General features: G+C 55.7%; 1 protein-coding gene across 7 annotated transcripts; it reads left to right on the top strand.

Moving 5' to 3' along the window:
- The first annotated feature begins 3883 nt into the window (after positions 1 to 3883).
- Positions 3884 to 12750, top strand: CE2H19orf81 (chromosome E2 C19orf81 homolog). 7 transcript variants are annotated; one of them, XM_042970420.1, is made up of 6 exons: positions 3884 to 4054; positions 4617 to 4684; positions 9579 to 9651; positions 9757 to 9877; positions 11405 to 11544; positions 12400 to 12750. In XM_042970420.1, exons 1-6 carry the CDS (start codon positions 4017 to 4019, stop codon positions 12593 to 12595), a joined length of 636 nt encoding a protein of 211 aa, XP_042826354.1. In that variant the 5' UTR covers positions 3884 to 4016; the 3' UTR covers positions 12596 to 12750. The 7 variants fall into 7 exon arrangements, with proteins under 7 accessions (XP_042826354.1, XP_042826352.1, XP_042826355.1 ...); XM_042970418.1 differs by having other exon boundaries at positions 3884 to 4066; XM_042970421.1 differs by having other exon boundaries at positions 3890 to 3970.
- Positions 12751 to 14897: the final 2147 nt, after the last annotated feature.

The raw sequence follows: 14897 nt of genomic DNA, 5'->3' as shown, positions 1-14897 counted from the left end.
ATGCTCTCCCAACTGAGCCACCCAGGCGCCCCTTACATTCTTTATAACTGCAGTTGACAAGCGAGGAAATTGAGGCTCAGAGAAGGGAAATGCCCTGCCTGAGGTCACACAGCTGGGAAGTGTCAGCATTGAGATTCAAAACCCACGTGGGTCTGAATCTAGACCCTCGCCCTCCACCACGACGCCACTACGATGTTTGCATCCAGGAAGTGTGAGGACCTTGCCTGTTGTAGCCCCTGGGAGTGTGGAATTGCACAGAGCGCTGGACAGGGAACCGGGAGACAGAGTCCTCCGTGTTCATTTAATCCCATCCACGCAGCCATTTGTGAAACACAGACCCTGCTCTAGGCACCAGGGATCCAGCTAGGAGCAAAGCACACAAAACCCCCAGCCTTGGGAAGGCCCAGGGTCTAGTGGAGGAGACAGATAATCACCAGAGAACTATCTGTATGTATTCGAGTCAATGTGTGTCCAAGAAGGAGGTCATGGAAGGCTTCCCCGAGGAAGTGACCAAGTGACGTTTGTTTTTGTTGTTGTTGTTATTGTTGTTTTTTAATATATGAAATTTACTGTCAAATTGGTTTCCATACAACACCCAGTGCTCATCCCAAAAGGTTCCCTTCTCAATACCCATCACCCACCCTCCCCTCCCTCCCACCCCCCATCAACCCTCAGTTTGTTCTCAGTTTTTAAGAGTGTCTTATGCTTTGGCTCTCTCCCACTCTAACCTCTTTTTTTTTTTTTTTCCTTCCCCTCCCCCATGGGTTTCTGTTAAGTTTCTCAGGATCCACATAAGAGTGAAACCATATGGTATCTGTCTTTCTCTGTATGGCTTATTTCACCAAGTGACGTTTGAACTGAGCTCTGAAGGGTGAGTAGGTATACGCCGGGTGAAGATGGGGAAGAGATGGGGAAATACTCCAGTGGGCAGGACCGTCCCATGCAGGGTCCCGGGCAGGAGGGAGTTTGGCTCACGGAGGACTGCCAAACACCTAAGCTCTAGGAGGCGGGTAGCACTTTCTTTTGTTTATTGTCGCATCCCTCCTGCTCGACACGTTGTCTGGCACACCGTAAGCAGCCAATAAATATTGACTGTTTGAATGGAGGAGTGAACAAGTTCAAGAGCTAGTACAGGAATGTATGTGTGGACAGACAGACGGACGGACGGACGGATGGATGAGTGGTGGGCTGGAGGATGCATCTATGTGGGTGGGTGGACGAAATGATAGTTGGATGGGTGAATGAATGATTCAACGGATGGATGGGTGGGTGGATGGATGAGTCAATGGATGAATTTGTATCAGTCCCTACGGATTCACACACAAATGTTCCCAGAGACACGCACACATGTGTGTAAACAAAGGTTCACCTCTTCTCCTGGTGCTGACCCCAGAGAGGACAAACACGGAGAAGTTGGCCATGCTGGCCAGGGCCTGTGTGGATGAGGACGCAGGGAGGCAAACCCTCTGACCAGGGCTACAGCCGGGCCCCACCCCCACTGCGGCACTGACATAATTTCTGGAATAGGAAGAAAATGCCGATTCAGGGATTTTTGTCCCAGGCTGGGAGCCAGGCCAGGGAGTGGGACAGGAGTAGCCCAAGAAGGACGAGGTGAGTGCTAGAGGGAGGCATGTGCGGCTAAGACAGACAAAGGGGACAGAGAGATAGAGAGACAACAGAGAAGCAGAGATAGGGCAATGGAGACAGAGACAGAGACACTCAGAAAGCTGCAGAGACGCAGAGAATAAGAGATGAACGCAGAAAGAGGCACACGACGTAGAAATTCAAATTCAGACACAGGGCGAGATGAGGCAGGGTTCCAGAGACAAAAGAGGGAGAGAGAGAGACAGAGAGAGACAGAGAAATGGAGACACAGGGAGACGGAAACATACAGACCCAGATGCTCGAGGGGAGAGAGACAGAAACAGAGACACAGACATGGAATGACACCCAAAGAGGGCAGAAAGAGAGCTTCAGAAGAGGCAGCTAAAACTAGGCTCAGAGAGGGGAAGGCATTTGCCCAAGGTTGCACAGTCTGGACGTAGCATTTGACGCTGGGTCTGTTTGACTCAAGTCCATTCCGTGTTCTCTTCTTCACCCTATGTCGCCTCATGAGGACCAAAAGGCACACAGGCAAGTGGGGTTGAGACTGCTGAGCATGGGTCACAGCAATAGGAACAGTCATTCATTTACCCACTCAACGCATCCCGGCTGGGGTGACACTGGAGAGTCAGAGATAAATTAGGAGCTTCTGGTCTACCAGGATAGGTAGACCCCGCTCTGGAGTGACAGGGAAGAACATTCCAGGCAGAAGGCACGGGAGGTGGAGAGTGAAAACAGGACCAAGGCGGGAAGGATTGGAGAGTGTTTGGAGGGGTGAGGTGGGTGGGAGAGGAGGGTGGGACCAGACGGTGCAGATCTCACATGCTCATTGTCTGGGGGCACTGGGGAGCCATGGGAGGGCTGCAAGCTGGGGAGGGGCAGGTCAGCTCAGGGAGCAGAAAGACCCGTGTGGAACCCTTTGGGAAGGAATGAGGAGGGGGAGGGCAAGGGTCCAGGCAGGAGAAGACGAAGCCTGCGGGTCAGAACCGTGGGAATGGAGAGGAGAGGAAGCAAGAGAGAGAGTCCGCAGGCAGGAGAGCTAGAGCTCGAGGGGCTGTGGGGGCTTTTGTGCCTGTTGTCATGGGGATGAAAGATGTCTCGTGTCCTATAGGGATGGGGCTGGCCGCCAGAAATGGAGAAAGACAGCCTGATGGGAGATAAAGACATCAGGGTGACTAAAGGGAGTCAGGGCTACAGAGGAACGGGAACTGAGTCTCTTTAAGCGAGGATTGTTTTCTTTTTTAATTTTTTAAAATGTTTATTCATTTTTTTGAGAGAGAGAGAGAGAGAGAGAGAGAGAGAGAGAGAGAGAGAGAGAGAATGTGCGGGGGAGGGGAAGAGAGAGAGGGAGACACAGAATCTGAAGCAGGCTCCAGGCTCTGAGCTGTCAGCACAGAGCCTGACGCGGGGTTCGAACCCATGAAGTGTGAGATGATGATCTGACCCAAAGTTGAATGCTTCACCGACAGAGCCACCCAGGCGCCCCTAAGTGAGGAATGTTTTAACTGGCAATGACAGAGACTCAAAGGACTTCAGCATAACAGGGAATTAATTGAGTGGATGACAGCTTCAGCCATGGCCGGATCCAGGTTTCCCAATCACCATCATCAGGAATCTGTCTGCATCTTTGGTTTCTGCTTTCCTCGCCAGGCACGTTCTCTCCCCGTATGGTGATGTGATAGCCCCCGGCAGCTCCAACCTCGACTCTGACCAGCCTGGCAACCATGCTGGAAAAAGAAAGATCCTCTTGTATCCAGCAAAAGTCCAGGGGTTGACTCTGCATTCTAGATTGATTTTTAAGCTCGCCCCTGAAGAAATCCCTGAGAAAATCAAGGTGCCACTAGGCTAGAAAGCAGAGGATCTATGCGTATCAGGCAGGAATAATGGGCATTCAAGGCAGAGACCATATGGGAGTGGAGAGCAGAGGACTAGAGATACAGGTAACAGAGACAGAGATGGAAGGACAGACGGCATAACTAAGCAAGCCCAGTCTCTTCTCTCACAGTTCCTGCTGAGACCTCTGCAGACTGAGAAGAAAGAGTTGCCTTAGGGACACCTGCTTGGCACAGCCCTTTTACTCCTGCACTCAGGCGCAGGCGCCCCCGAGACCGTTCTCCTCCGGATCCAGGAATCCAGGCTCTCTTTCCTTCCTCCCTTAGACCCAGAGGTCCAGGCCCCCCCCGACCCCCTGCTCCTTTTTCCCTCCCAGCCAGGAGATGGAACCTCCAGCCCCTCCCCCTCCCTCTGGAGGTACCATGGCAACCAGGTGCCCTGACCAGCTTTCCCCCCACCCCATACAGAATCCCATTTCTGTTTGAATCTGGCCTGTGTCTAACCAGTTCCTGCGTGAGACAGGGATGAGCGGAGGGCAAGTGGGACCAGAAAAGGGATGACAGAGGGCAGGGGAGCCAGTTATGAGAGAAGAGAGATGGATAAAGGAGGCTGGGGAGAGGTGGGGAGAGAGGTAGGGAAACAGAGAGGTAGGCTTGGAGAGAGGCAGACTCTGAAGAGGGCCGGAGGGCTGGGGAGATGGTGGGGAAACTAGCCGAGGAGTCCAGGGGGATGGAGGGAGAGAGGGGGAGAGAAGTGGGCGGGAAGAGGGCAGAGAAACCAAGGGAAAGAGTGGAGGAGAGGTGGGGAGAGATCAGGGGGAAGAGATGGGGAGAGAGTAAAAGCGGGAGGGTGGTGGAGACATGGGGAGAGAAAGAGGACTGGGGAGGGAGAGAGGCGGGGAGAGGCAGAGTCCCAAGGAGATCTGGAGAGACAGAGGAAGACACGGGAAAGTGGCAGAGAAGGAACCAGGGCACACAGCACTTGGAACTCGTTGGGTTCCCAGAGGTTAGGGGAATCCACATTCCTATGTGGTCTCAGCCTTCCAGTTCTTCCATGGTTTCCCCCCGGGGCTTCGAAGAGAAGAAGGAGGAGGCGGCCGTGGAGAGAAGGAGCTGGAGAGGGTGGGCGAGTCAGGGTTCTTCTCCCCATCCTCCTGAGACATCCCTCCCCCGCCTTCCCAGGATGCAGCAAGAGGTGGAGACCCTGTGCTCCTCCACCACCGGCAACCCCAGCATGCACAGGGAGGCAGGTACTGAGCCTTGTGAGTGCGTGTGTGTGTGGGGGGGGGGGTTGGGGGCGGGCAGGGGGGGTTTCCTTCATCCGTGCACTGTGTGGTAACATTGGCTTGCAGTGTGGCCTTAAGCGAGTCACTGGCCTACCAGAGAGCCATCCCAGACTCGGATGTTGACCAGATTCCTGGGTGGCACCCTTTGGCCCTTAGATCATATGTCTCATGAACCTTTGCGGTTCCCTGGCCGATGGTCTGGACCCAGAACTACATCTCCCATGAGCCTCTGGGGCCTTAACAACTCTTCTGAGGCTGTGGTCTCCCTAGGTGCTCTGCCCTGGTCCCTCACGCTCCCCTTTTCTCCCTCACTGAGCTCAGCAGCTAACCCCAAAGCCGCTCCTCCTCTGTCCTGCCCACCTTCAGTGGTCCCACTGCCAACATGGCCAGTGGGCTGGACCCCAGATACTGCTCACCCCCCACTTCCGCCCACAGCCTTTGGTCCCCAGCCCCATCTTCCTGCCCGCTCCCGTTGCCCTGTCTCCCTGCCTTTCCATCCCCACAGCCCCAGCACAGGTCTTGTCCTCTTCCTCTTTCCCTAGCTAACTCCCGGTCTCTAGTTTCTCTCCTCAAGCCCATCCCCCATTTGGCTTCTGGGGGGTCATCTGACTGCCAGCACTGACCCTGTCCCTCCTCTGCTCACACCCCCCCTTCCTTCTCCAACACTTCTGGGATGGAGTCCCAGCCCCTCAGCCTCAGACCCTGGGTGGTGGGCCACAAGCTGACAACTTCAGGCTCGTGCTCCGGGGCTCCCTACTTGCCCCCTACACACGTCATTCACTCACTCATTCATTCATTCACTCAATCAATATGTATTGGGGATGCATTTGGCTAGCATGTAATAAAAATTGGACTTAGTGTAGAAGAAAGAAGAGGAGAGCCACCATCACTCAAAAGGAAGCCTGGAAGTGGGGTGGGGTTTGGGTTTGGTGGACTCAGCAGCTCAATGATGTCATTGAGAACCCAGCTTTTATTTCCCTATGTTTTAGTCCGGGATGTATCTCCCTTGCACACCAGCCTGCTTACCTCATGGCCACAAAATGGCTGCCACAGCTCCAGGCATCACTTGCAGAGGGTTGTTCGTCTTAAGAGCCCCCACATGATCCCTCCTCACGTCTTTTTGGCCAGCACTCAGTCACCCACTCACTTTGTCTCGACCCCTGGCAAAAAGATTATCATGATTATTTTAGTCAGCGGTCCTCAACTCTGGCCCTACATAAGGTGGGAGGATCTAAAACCAAAACATCTATACCCAAACCCGCTTCAGATCCAACTTAACCAGAATCTCTAGGACTTGGGTCCTTGCACCCATAGTTTTTGAATGCTTGCCAGGTGATTACAACAAACGGTAAGAGTTGCAAGGCATTGGTTCAAACTGGATGGGATGCCTTCGGAGAAAGGAGAGTGGGGAGCCTCCCCTGAGCTGCATGGACGAGGGATGGACACTTCTCAAACGGGGGGAAGAAGGATGGGAATGGCTGAGTGGGTGTCTTTTTAGTGTCTTTGAAGGCCTCTTTTCCTTTGGAGATCCCTGCCCCACATCATCTCTAATCTGGACTGAGGCACCCGCCTGACAAATATAATTTATGTTTGGCTCCAGAAAAGTTGAGTGGAACGGAGCTGACGAGTTGGCCAGTTTTGTAGATCAATATTTGTTCATTTCAGCTTTGTGGCTTTCTTGGTGGTACTTTGGGACGAGTGACGCTTTTTAACTTACCAGGTTGGCATCGGCCGACAGAAAGCCGGTGGCGGGACGCCTGGGTGGCTCAGTCAGTGAAGCGTCTGACTCTTGATTTCAGCTCAGGTCATGATCTCACGGTTTGTGAGATGGAGTCCCACGTAGAGCTCTGTGCTGACACGTAGAGCCTGCTTGGGATTCTCTCTCTCTCTCTCTCTCTCTCTCTCTCTCTCTCTCTCTGGCTCTCTGCCCCTCCCCCACTCACACTCTCTCTGTCTCTCTCAAAATAAATAAATGAAAGAGAGAAAGAAAGAAAGAAAGCCAGCCCATGGGTCCCAAGCGCTTTGCAATAAGTGCTTCTTAGCTTGGGGCTGAAGAGAAGTCTGAGAAGTTCCTGCGGATGGCCATATTCTCTTGTGCTTAAAGACCTTAGTCCCTGGTGGTCCTCTGCATAGACCTCTTTTTCCTGCCATTTCTTTATTTGGCAAGCTCCTCCTTATCCCCAGGTCTTACTGTAGACATTACCTCCTCCGAGAAGCCTCCTCTGATTGCCCCTAGACTGGGCTTCCCTTTCACCTTGTAACACCGCCACTGTAGCTCATATTGCCCTTTGTACTGACTGCTTCCCCCACCAGACTGGGACCTTTTGGAGGGTAGAGCACATTGTCTAGATGAGAGTGGAGGACAGACAGCAGACTGGGGAGACTGAGGACACAGGGTCTGGATCCAGACGCCTGGATTTTTATCCTGATTCTATCACTAACGGCTGCGTGACCTTGGGCAGGTCATGTAATCTTTCTACGCCTCCGTTTCATCAGAAAGTAGTCGTGAGGATGCAGCGGAAAACACTTTTGAAAGTGGTTGGCTTTTTATTTTAAAGTAAGCTCTACGCCCAATGTGGGGCTTGCACTCAAAACCCCGAGATCAAGAATTGCCATGCTCTCCCGACTGAACCAGCCAGGTGCCCCGAGTGCTTGGCTTTTTAAAAGGGATTGTAAACATATATGGGGCGCCTGGCTGGCTCAGTTGGTTAGGCGCCCGACTCTTGGTTGCGGCTCTGGTCATGATCTCACGGTTCACGAGTTCAAGCCCCACATCAGGCTCTGTGCTGACAGCGCAGAGCCTGCTTGGGATTCTCTTTCTCTCCCTCTCTCTCACTCTGCCCTTCCCCTGCTCTCTCTCTGTCTCTGTCTCTCAAAATAAATACATAAAATAAAAATAAATAAATAAAAAGGCCTGTAAACATAGAGCTATTATTGTTATTCCATGGATGGATCTGTAGGGATCGCGGTGTTGGAGGGGTGTAGGGGAGGCCAGTATAGCTTGGAGAAGCCAACAGGGGTTACCGCACGCAGGGCCCGCGCTTCTCAAAGGGGATCTTGCTAAAATGCAGATTCTGATCCCATCGGTCTGGGGTGGACCCCACAATGCTGTGTCTCAAGCAAGGTGCGGCTCCCCAGATCACGCACGGAGGCGCAAGTCCCCGCCTCGGGGAGGACTTTATTCTGAAGGCGAGAGAAAGCCGCTGGTGGTTTGTGAGCGAGGGGCGCTGAGATGGAAAGATCGTCCCAGCTGCCCTGCGCAAACAGATGGGAAGGTGGAGGATGGGGACCAGAGAAGGGGATTTCCGATGGTACAAGCTGAGCTATGTCAACACCCGGAAAGTCAAAGACCGCCAGGAGCATAGCTGTGACATAGCCGTGTGCTGGAGACAGCCTGTCCCTGCTCGCAAGAGCCGATTGTTAAGGTTTGCAAGCTGGTTGTTAAAACCGTGGGGAGCACGAAATTGGTCATGGTGGGTATATTGACAGCGTGAAAACTGGCAAATGCTACAATCTGTGTGTGTGAGAGAGACAGAGAGACAGGGAGCGTGACATTAATGAAACATTTGAGAGCGAGAAAGAGATTAATCAGACATTTACCGGCACACCACTGAGTTTATTGGCTTGTACCGAGGGAGTCCCTAACACACGGAATGCCCTAGGAGGGGCTGTTAGGTTAGGTGACTTTGGGAGCCCTCGGGGGAGCAGGCTTGGGATGCTGGCAAGAAGTGGAGGCAAGTCTGTGACGCAGGAGGAATGAACGGCGCTAACACCGTGGGCGGGAACGAGGCAGCATCAGCTCTAAACCAAGCGGAGGCTCTTTGGTCATTTTGTGGTTCGGGCGGTGTTCATGTTCTGTCGTGTTGACACGAGGCTCCGGAGTGGCCTTATTTTTATCTCGGCCCGCCCCGGTCACAGAGAGGCCTCGGCTGACGTTGGTGCTCCGTGAAATTGTTTATGGCCTGCAGGAGCGTGATCAGCGTCACGACCTGCTCTCTGTTCGGCTGCCCCAACAAAGAGACACCCCCAAACGCAATGGCGTTAAGACGAGAGCGCGACAGGGGATCAGGCGGTCCGGCTTGCTGGGACATCCCAGCCGCATGAGATGACGCGGGGACCCGGGTTCCCGCCGCATTGTTGCTCTAGCCTCGCGGAAGCTGGCTCGTCGCTACGGTCACGCTTCCGTCCGAGGGAAGGGGCAGCGAGTCCAACAAATGAGCCCAAAGTCGCACCCCTCCCTCCCCCAACACCGTCGGCGAGAACTCGCTCGCATGGCCACACGCGGCCGCAAGGGATGCTGGGAACTGATGTCTCTAGTTGGGCGGCTGTGTGCCGGGGAAAACCCGAAGACTGCAGAGGAAGGGGAAAACGGATTATGGGGGACAACTAGCGGTTGGCCACAAGAGAGACCAGTTAGTCGAGGGAGGGGTCGTCTAGAAGGGCCGATCGGCGGCTGTTGTCGGTCTGGTTGGCCTCAGGAGGCCGGTTCTGAGACGGTGAGAAAACCACACACCGGGTTCAAATGGTGTTGGGGGTGCTGCGGAATGGGAAGCAAAACCGGGCGAGTCCCTCCCTCCCTCTTCCTCCTGCCTTGCAGCCCCTCTCTAGCGCCCCCTGTGGGCAGAGCCTAACGGGAACCCAGCAGTCGGAGCAGAGCAGGGGTTAGGAGAGTCCCCGCCCGGGGATCACCGACGGAGTGGATGCAGTGGGGCGTTGGGAGCTGAGAGTCAATAAATAGCCCGGTAACTGGCATAAGAGCCATTCGGGAATGGTACGGACAACACTCGGGGAAGCCCGCTGAAGCCGAATAACGTCTGAGGGGTGCGCAGGGCGGCTGACACCCGGGCTCCATCCCCAGGAGCCCTCCTTGTGGACATGGAGACCCTAGAGGAGACGCAGACTCGGAGCCTGGGCAGGCCTGTCAGATCCTCGTGAGTGGCCCCTGGTCTCATGACTTCTGATCTCAGCCCCCCTGGGGGGCGATGACAGCCCCCTCCCTGACCGCCGAGGTCCCTGCCGGCTCGCTCTCTCCCCAGGAAGCAGTACCTGCGTCGGGTCATTGCAGAATACGAGGCGCTGGACCGAGAGCTACCATGCCTCCGGAGGTTTCCCACACCACCCGCTGCCCAGCCTCTCTGTCTGTGCATGGAGACCTCGGTGAGTGGCCCCCTGCCCCTGGGACCCCAGACCCCCAGTCTCTGCACAGCTTGGGTGGGACGATAGAAAGGGAGCAGGCTCAGAAATGAGGTGGGCAGGGCTTCAATCTAGGCTCTGCAGCTGGCCAGCTGTGGGCTCGGCACAGGACAGGTCGCTAAAAATTGATTATGAATTTGCCAAAGGGTCAGACGTCACATTTGTCACTGATGACCTGGGAGGGGCAGAGAGAGCGGGAGAACGAGGGGCAGAGAAGGGCTGAGGCTGAAAGGCAGGTGTCCTAGGGGCACCTGGGTGACTCGGTTGGTTAAGTGTCCGACTTCTGCTCAGGTCATGATCTCACGGTTTGTGAGTTCGAGCCCCGCGTTGGGCTCTATGCTGACAGCTCAGAGCCTGGAGCCTGTTCAGATTCTGTGTCTCCCTCTCTCCCTGCTTCTCCCCTGCTCACGCTCTGCCTCTCTCTCACTCTCTCAAAAATAAACATTAAAAATTTAAATTAAAAAAAAAAAAAAAACAAAGGAAGGCCAGTGACCTGCTAATCGATCCTATGCAATTCTGTTAAGTTTGCAAATACAGCAGAGACTCAAGATGAAACCCATGTCTTGGGCAGATTCGGTGAACCGGTCATTCCTGGTACAAATCCTTTGGCAATCGCTGCCATCGGTCAGCAGAGGTATCTGTTAGGTTCTCGCTCAAAAGTTACCCGAGAAGAGCTGACCTTAATGGGACGCTTCCCGTGTTTCAGGCACTGGTCTCAGACGCACTCCCTCAGGTGATCTGTGTGACTTTACCCCAACACAGATTGTTGTCCTTGTTCTAGGAGCTCATTCCGAGCCCATCCCTCCTCTTCTTTGTGGCTTTGGACAGGGGACCCCGCCTCCTCCTCACATACATGGCACAGCTTGCCTTCCTGGAGGTGACCGATGTCATGATGTCACCCTATTTTCTCAGCAATTTTATATGTTCTGATGATGGGATATCACCTTCTGGATGGTAATCTCACGCTAAAAATGTGGTTAGTGATCAATATGTTTCCGAATGACAAGTCAAACCCCCTATGACCCTTATTGTTATTATTATTATTTTTTGCAACCGGACATTCCTTAAAATGCTGATAGGAACATAAACGGAAACGTGTACAACTTAAATCCTTGCGGGATCTTTAAGAGCCGCTAAAAGTCTGTCATCCAATGCAGGTTGCTGGAAAAGTTTTTGGTAGATTGGTAAAGTTGACCAAATTGGCGAATTATTTAAGCCAACTGCTCATTGACTACTGGCAAATCCGCCTGGTGAGAACTGATATTTTTGGAGAATGACCTAGAATGACAGTTGATGCTTTTCTACCTGAGAGATACCTGTTCTCCCGGGTCTGACTAGAGCGATAGGCTCCCGAGATAGAGTGTGAAGCTTGCCCCTCAAATGTCACCTGGGATTCCGGCAGCTTCTACAGGTGGGTCTAAGGTGGGGGCTTCCGGAACCTTGCTGCCCACGAGCGTCACATGCTGAGGCGCTCTCTCCTGACTCCTCCAGCCAGAGGAGGACTTTACCCATCTGGAGGTGCTGGAGGCTCTGGAGGCCGAGTTACCCGGGGCCATGGAGAGCGGGCGCGTGACCAGTATCCGTTTTGAAAATACGAACGTCATCTGTGGGACGGCGGGGTGCCGGGACAGGTGAGTCTGTGGCGGATCCCAGGCTGGGAGCGACCGGGAAGGGCCTGGCGGCGGGGAGCAGTTAGCGCGGCCTGGAGTGGAGGAGGTGAGGGGTGTGGCCTAGGGAGGTGGAGGGAGGGGCGGAGCCAGAGCCAAGGCGCCGAGTCCCACTCGGGGCCGGGAAGGGAAGGAGAGCCGGACTGAGTCTGGAAGCACCGGATTTGGGTCCGGCTGGTGGTGAAAGTGCGGGACGACGGGGCAGAGTGTGAGAACCGGGAAGGGGCGGAGCCGAGAGTGAGCGCAGGGCGGGGGCAGGGCCAGGTGAGATCAGAGAGCAGGCGGGATCTGGAGTGAGGAAATGGACTTCGAGGGACCCAGGTGGTGACCTGGACGGATAAAACCGAAGCGTGGGGTCGGAGCCTGGGAAGGCGGCTATGAGGGGGCGGAGCCCGGGCCGAGCACATTGGAAGAGTGGGGCCAGGAGGGATCGGGTGGGCAAGGGACCTGGAGGGTCGGGTTGGGGGCGGGACCGGGAGAAACCTAAATCTGGGGACGCGCCTGAGACTCACTGAGGGGGCGGGACTGGACAAAGAAAGGGGCGGGCCCTGGAGCGGCGGTTCGAAAAGACGGGGAGCCTCGACAGACGACGACCAGGGGACAGAATTAGATTGAGAGAAGACGGGACCTAGAACGACCCGTGCGAGGGTCGAAGTCCGGGTGGACCTCGGCGAGAGGTCAGGGCTGCCGAGGGGTTTCGGGACAGAGTGACGGGATGAGGAACCCGAGTGGGTAAACGAACAGGGACCAGGCAGGGACCACCAGCGATTCCCTTCGGTCTCCGCCCCGTCCCTGTCCTCTTGGCCCCGCCCCTCGCAGGTGGCTCATCACGGTCGCGGACTTCCAGACTCGCTCGCGTCTGCTGCGCTGCGGCCTCCGCCTCCGCGGGCTAGGGCACCCGCTGGTGCGCCACGACGAGCTGCTGCTGGCCGATTACCGCCTGCACCTGCGCCGCTCCCTGGTCCGGCGGCGCATGCTCGAGGCCCTGGGGGCGGAGCCGACCGCGGAAGTCTAACGCTCGGGGGGCGGGCCCCGGCTGCGCTCGCCCGCCGCCCGGCTGGCTCCGGCTACCCACCCGGAACCCCCGAGGGTAGGGGGCGTGGCCTCCCCAGGAAGGAGGCGGGGCCGGCTCGAGGGGGGTGGATACTGTGAGTTTAATTATAAAGAATGACCTGGTACAAAAGCCATTTCTCTCTGCAAAATCTTGGTGGGGAGTCAGGGCGAGGGAGGTGATGGGGGGGGGGTAGGGATGAACCCCCGTAATATAATCCCGCCTCCCTCATCTTCCCCCAGTCCCTGCGAACGGACGCCTGGGTCCCGATCCCTTGAGGGATGAACTGAGAGGCTCGCGAGAGGGAAGACCCGGGTGGGCGCCGGGGGCTTTCAACCTATGCCAATCCCTGTCTCAGCGAGAACCTGACGTCCTCATCCTCCCCCCTCCTTTTTTCTTCTCCCACCCCCCTTGGAAGACAATTCTCGGGCTTTTATTTCAGGTTTTTTTTCTGGATTTTTTTTGTTGTTGTTGTTGTTGTGTGTGTGTGTGTTCTAGGGTTTTGTTTTGTTTTTTTTTTTTTGTATTTTGTATTTTCATTATTGTTCCTCTTTTTGCTTTATCCTCTCCACCCCGCGCTGCCCCATCCAGTCCCTTCCCCACCCCCCACCCCGACCTCTCCTCCCCCCTCCCACCCCCTACACCCTCCCCAACCCCGCGGCACCCATCCAGAATGAACAAGCCCTTGATAGACGGGCGCCGCGCAGGCCCCCTGCGGACGGGGGGCATCCGACAAGGGGGAGGGGGCGGGTAGGGGCCCAGCGCGACCTCTGCCCCCCTCCTTGCCATCCCTCCCCCCTCCCACGACCCTCCCACATGGTTCCCCGCAGATCCCTGACGTGGTGAGGGGAGAGGGCTGCAAGCACCCTCCCCCCATGGACGGAGCGCCCCCCCCTGGGGGGTAGGGGGCAGCAGAGGGGGAATGGGCTTGGGGAAAGGAGGGGGAGCTCCCTTCTTTGGCAGCTGAACATGGGGGGGACCTGAGGGCGATGCCCTCCCCCCTTTACCCACAGTAGGAGAGGGGGCTTCTCAGGGGAAGGGGTGGCTTAAAGTTCCCAAGCCCCAGGAATAAAGGGAGTGGGGGTAGGGGAGCGTGCAGGAAGGAACAGCCATGCTGGAGGGAGAGGGAGTTTCTCTGAGAGAAAGAAAGGTTGGGGGGGGGGGTCTTCGTGCAAAATGGATGGAGAGATGGTCCAGGAAGAACTAGGAAGAGCGAGACGAGAGAGGGTGTGCAAGAAGTCACAGACTGGAGCAGGGAGAAGAGGAAGAATGGAGGCCACAGTGAGCAACAAGGGGGCTTGCCTAGGGTCTTCTCTGGCCAGAAGGAGAAAGGAGTGTGGAGAGGGAAGAAAACAGGCAGGGTCAGAAGGTCTGCACGAGCTGTTCCTCCACAGGAACAAGAAGTAAGGATGCTCGGAAAAGCGGGGATAGCTCAGCCCCAGAGTGTGTGGATGGAGACACGTGTGCAGAAGGAGAGAGGTGGTAGGGTTCCCCCGGGGAGATGGAAAAAGTCACCCAGGAGCCGGCGAGGACAAGCAGACATCCGAGAATGAGTGTGCAGCAAAGCCACGGCGTGCAGGAACATTGTCAGAGGAAGGACCCGGCTTCGCGAGAGCAGTGAGAGCGCTGCAGAGGCTGTGTGCAAGAGTGAGGGTGGGAGAAAGTGCACAAAAGAGAATGAAGCAGGACAGAGATCTGGAAAAGAAGGGTGCAAAGGAACGGGGCGGGGGGCGGCGGCTGGCTGGCGAAGAGGAAGGGAATGAGCATTTGAAAGACAAGCAGTTCCTGGGGGGGGGGGGCAGGTGTCCGAGAGGTGCAAGAAATGACAGTGTGGGGGGGGCAGGGAGGTGCAGGGGAGTGTCCCCGCAACAGGGACAGGCAGGTCGAGTAGAAATGTGGGGGTTCAAGAAGGGGCTAATGCTTAAACAGAATGGATGGAAGCGTGTCAGGAAAAGTGCACGGGATAGCAAGTGTGCAAAAGCTGAACAAAGGCAGGTGTGCTCCGGAGAATAAGTATGCGTGCACAGAGTGTGGGAGGGGGTGGGGGAAGGGGTGTCCCAAGTGTGTCTGCAGCAAGGGTTTAGAGATTTTCAGAAGTGAGGTGTGCACGGGAGGGCACCAAGGACAAGAGTCTGAGAGAGTAAAGGTATGGAATGTGGCAGAAGAGAAGAAATGCAATGTGGGCTAGGGAAAGCGGCGGGGGGGGGGGGGGGGGGCGGTGTTTGAGCGCTGAGAGGGCCTCGCGAGCCGGAAGCGAAGGCGGAGT

The sequence above is a fragment of the Panthera tigris genome, chromosome E2, assembly GCF_018350195.1.
Source record: "Panthera tigris isolate Pti1 chromosome E2, P.tigris_Pti1_mat1.1, whole genome shotgun sequence".
In the NCBI taxonomy this organism is placed as follows: Eukaryota; Metazoa; Chordata; class Mammalia; order Carnivora; family Felidae; genus Panthera; species Panthera tigris.
This window is presented reverse-complemented; position numbering and strand designations above follow the sequence as displayed.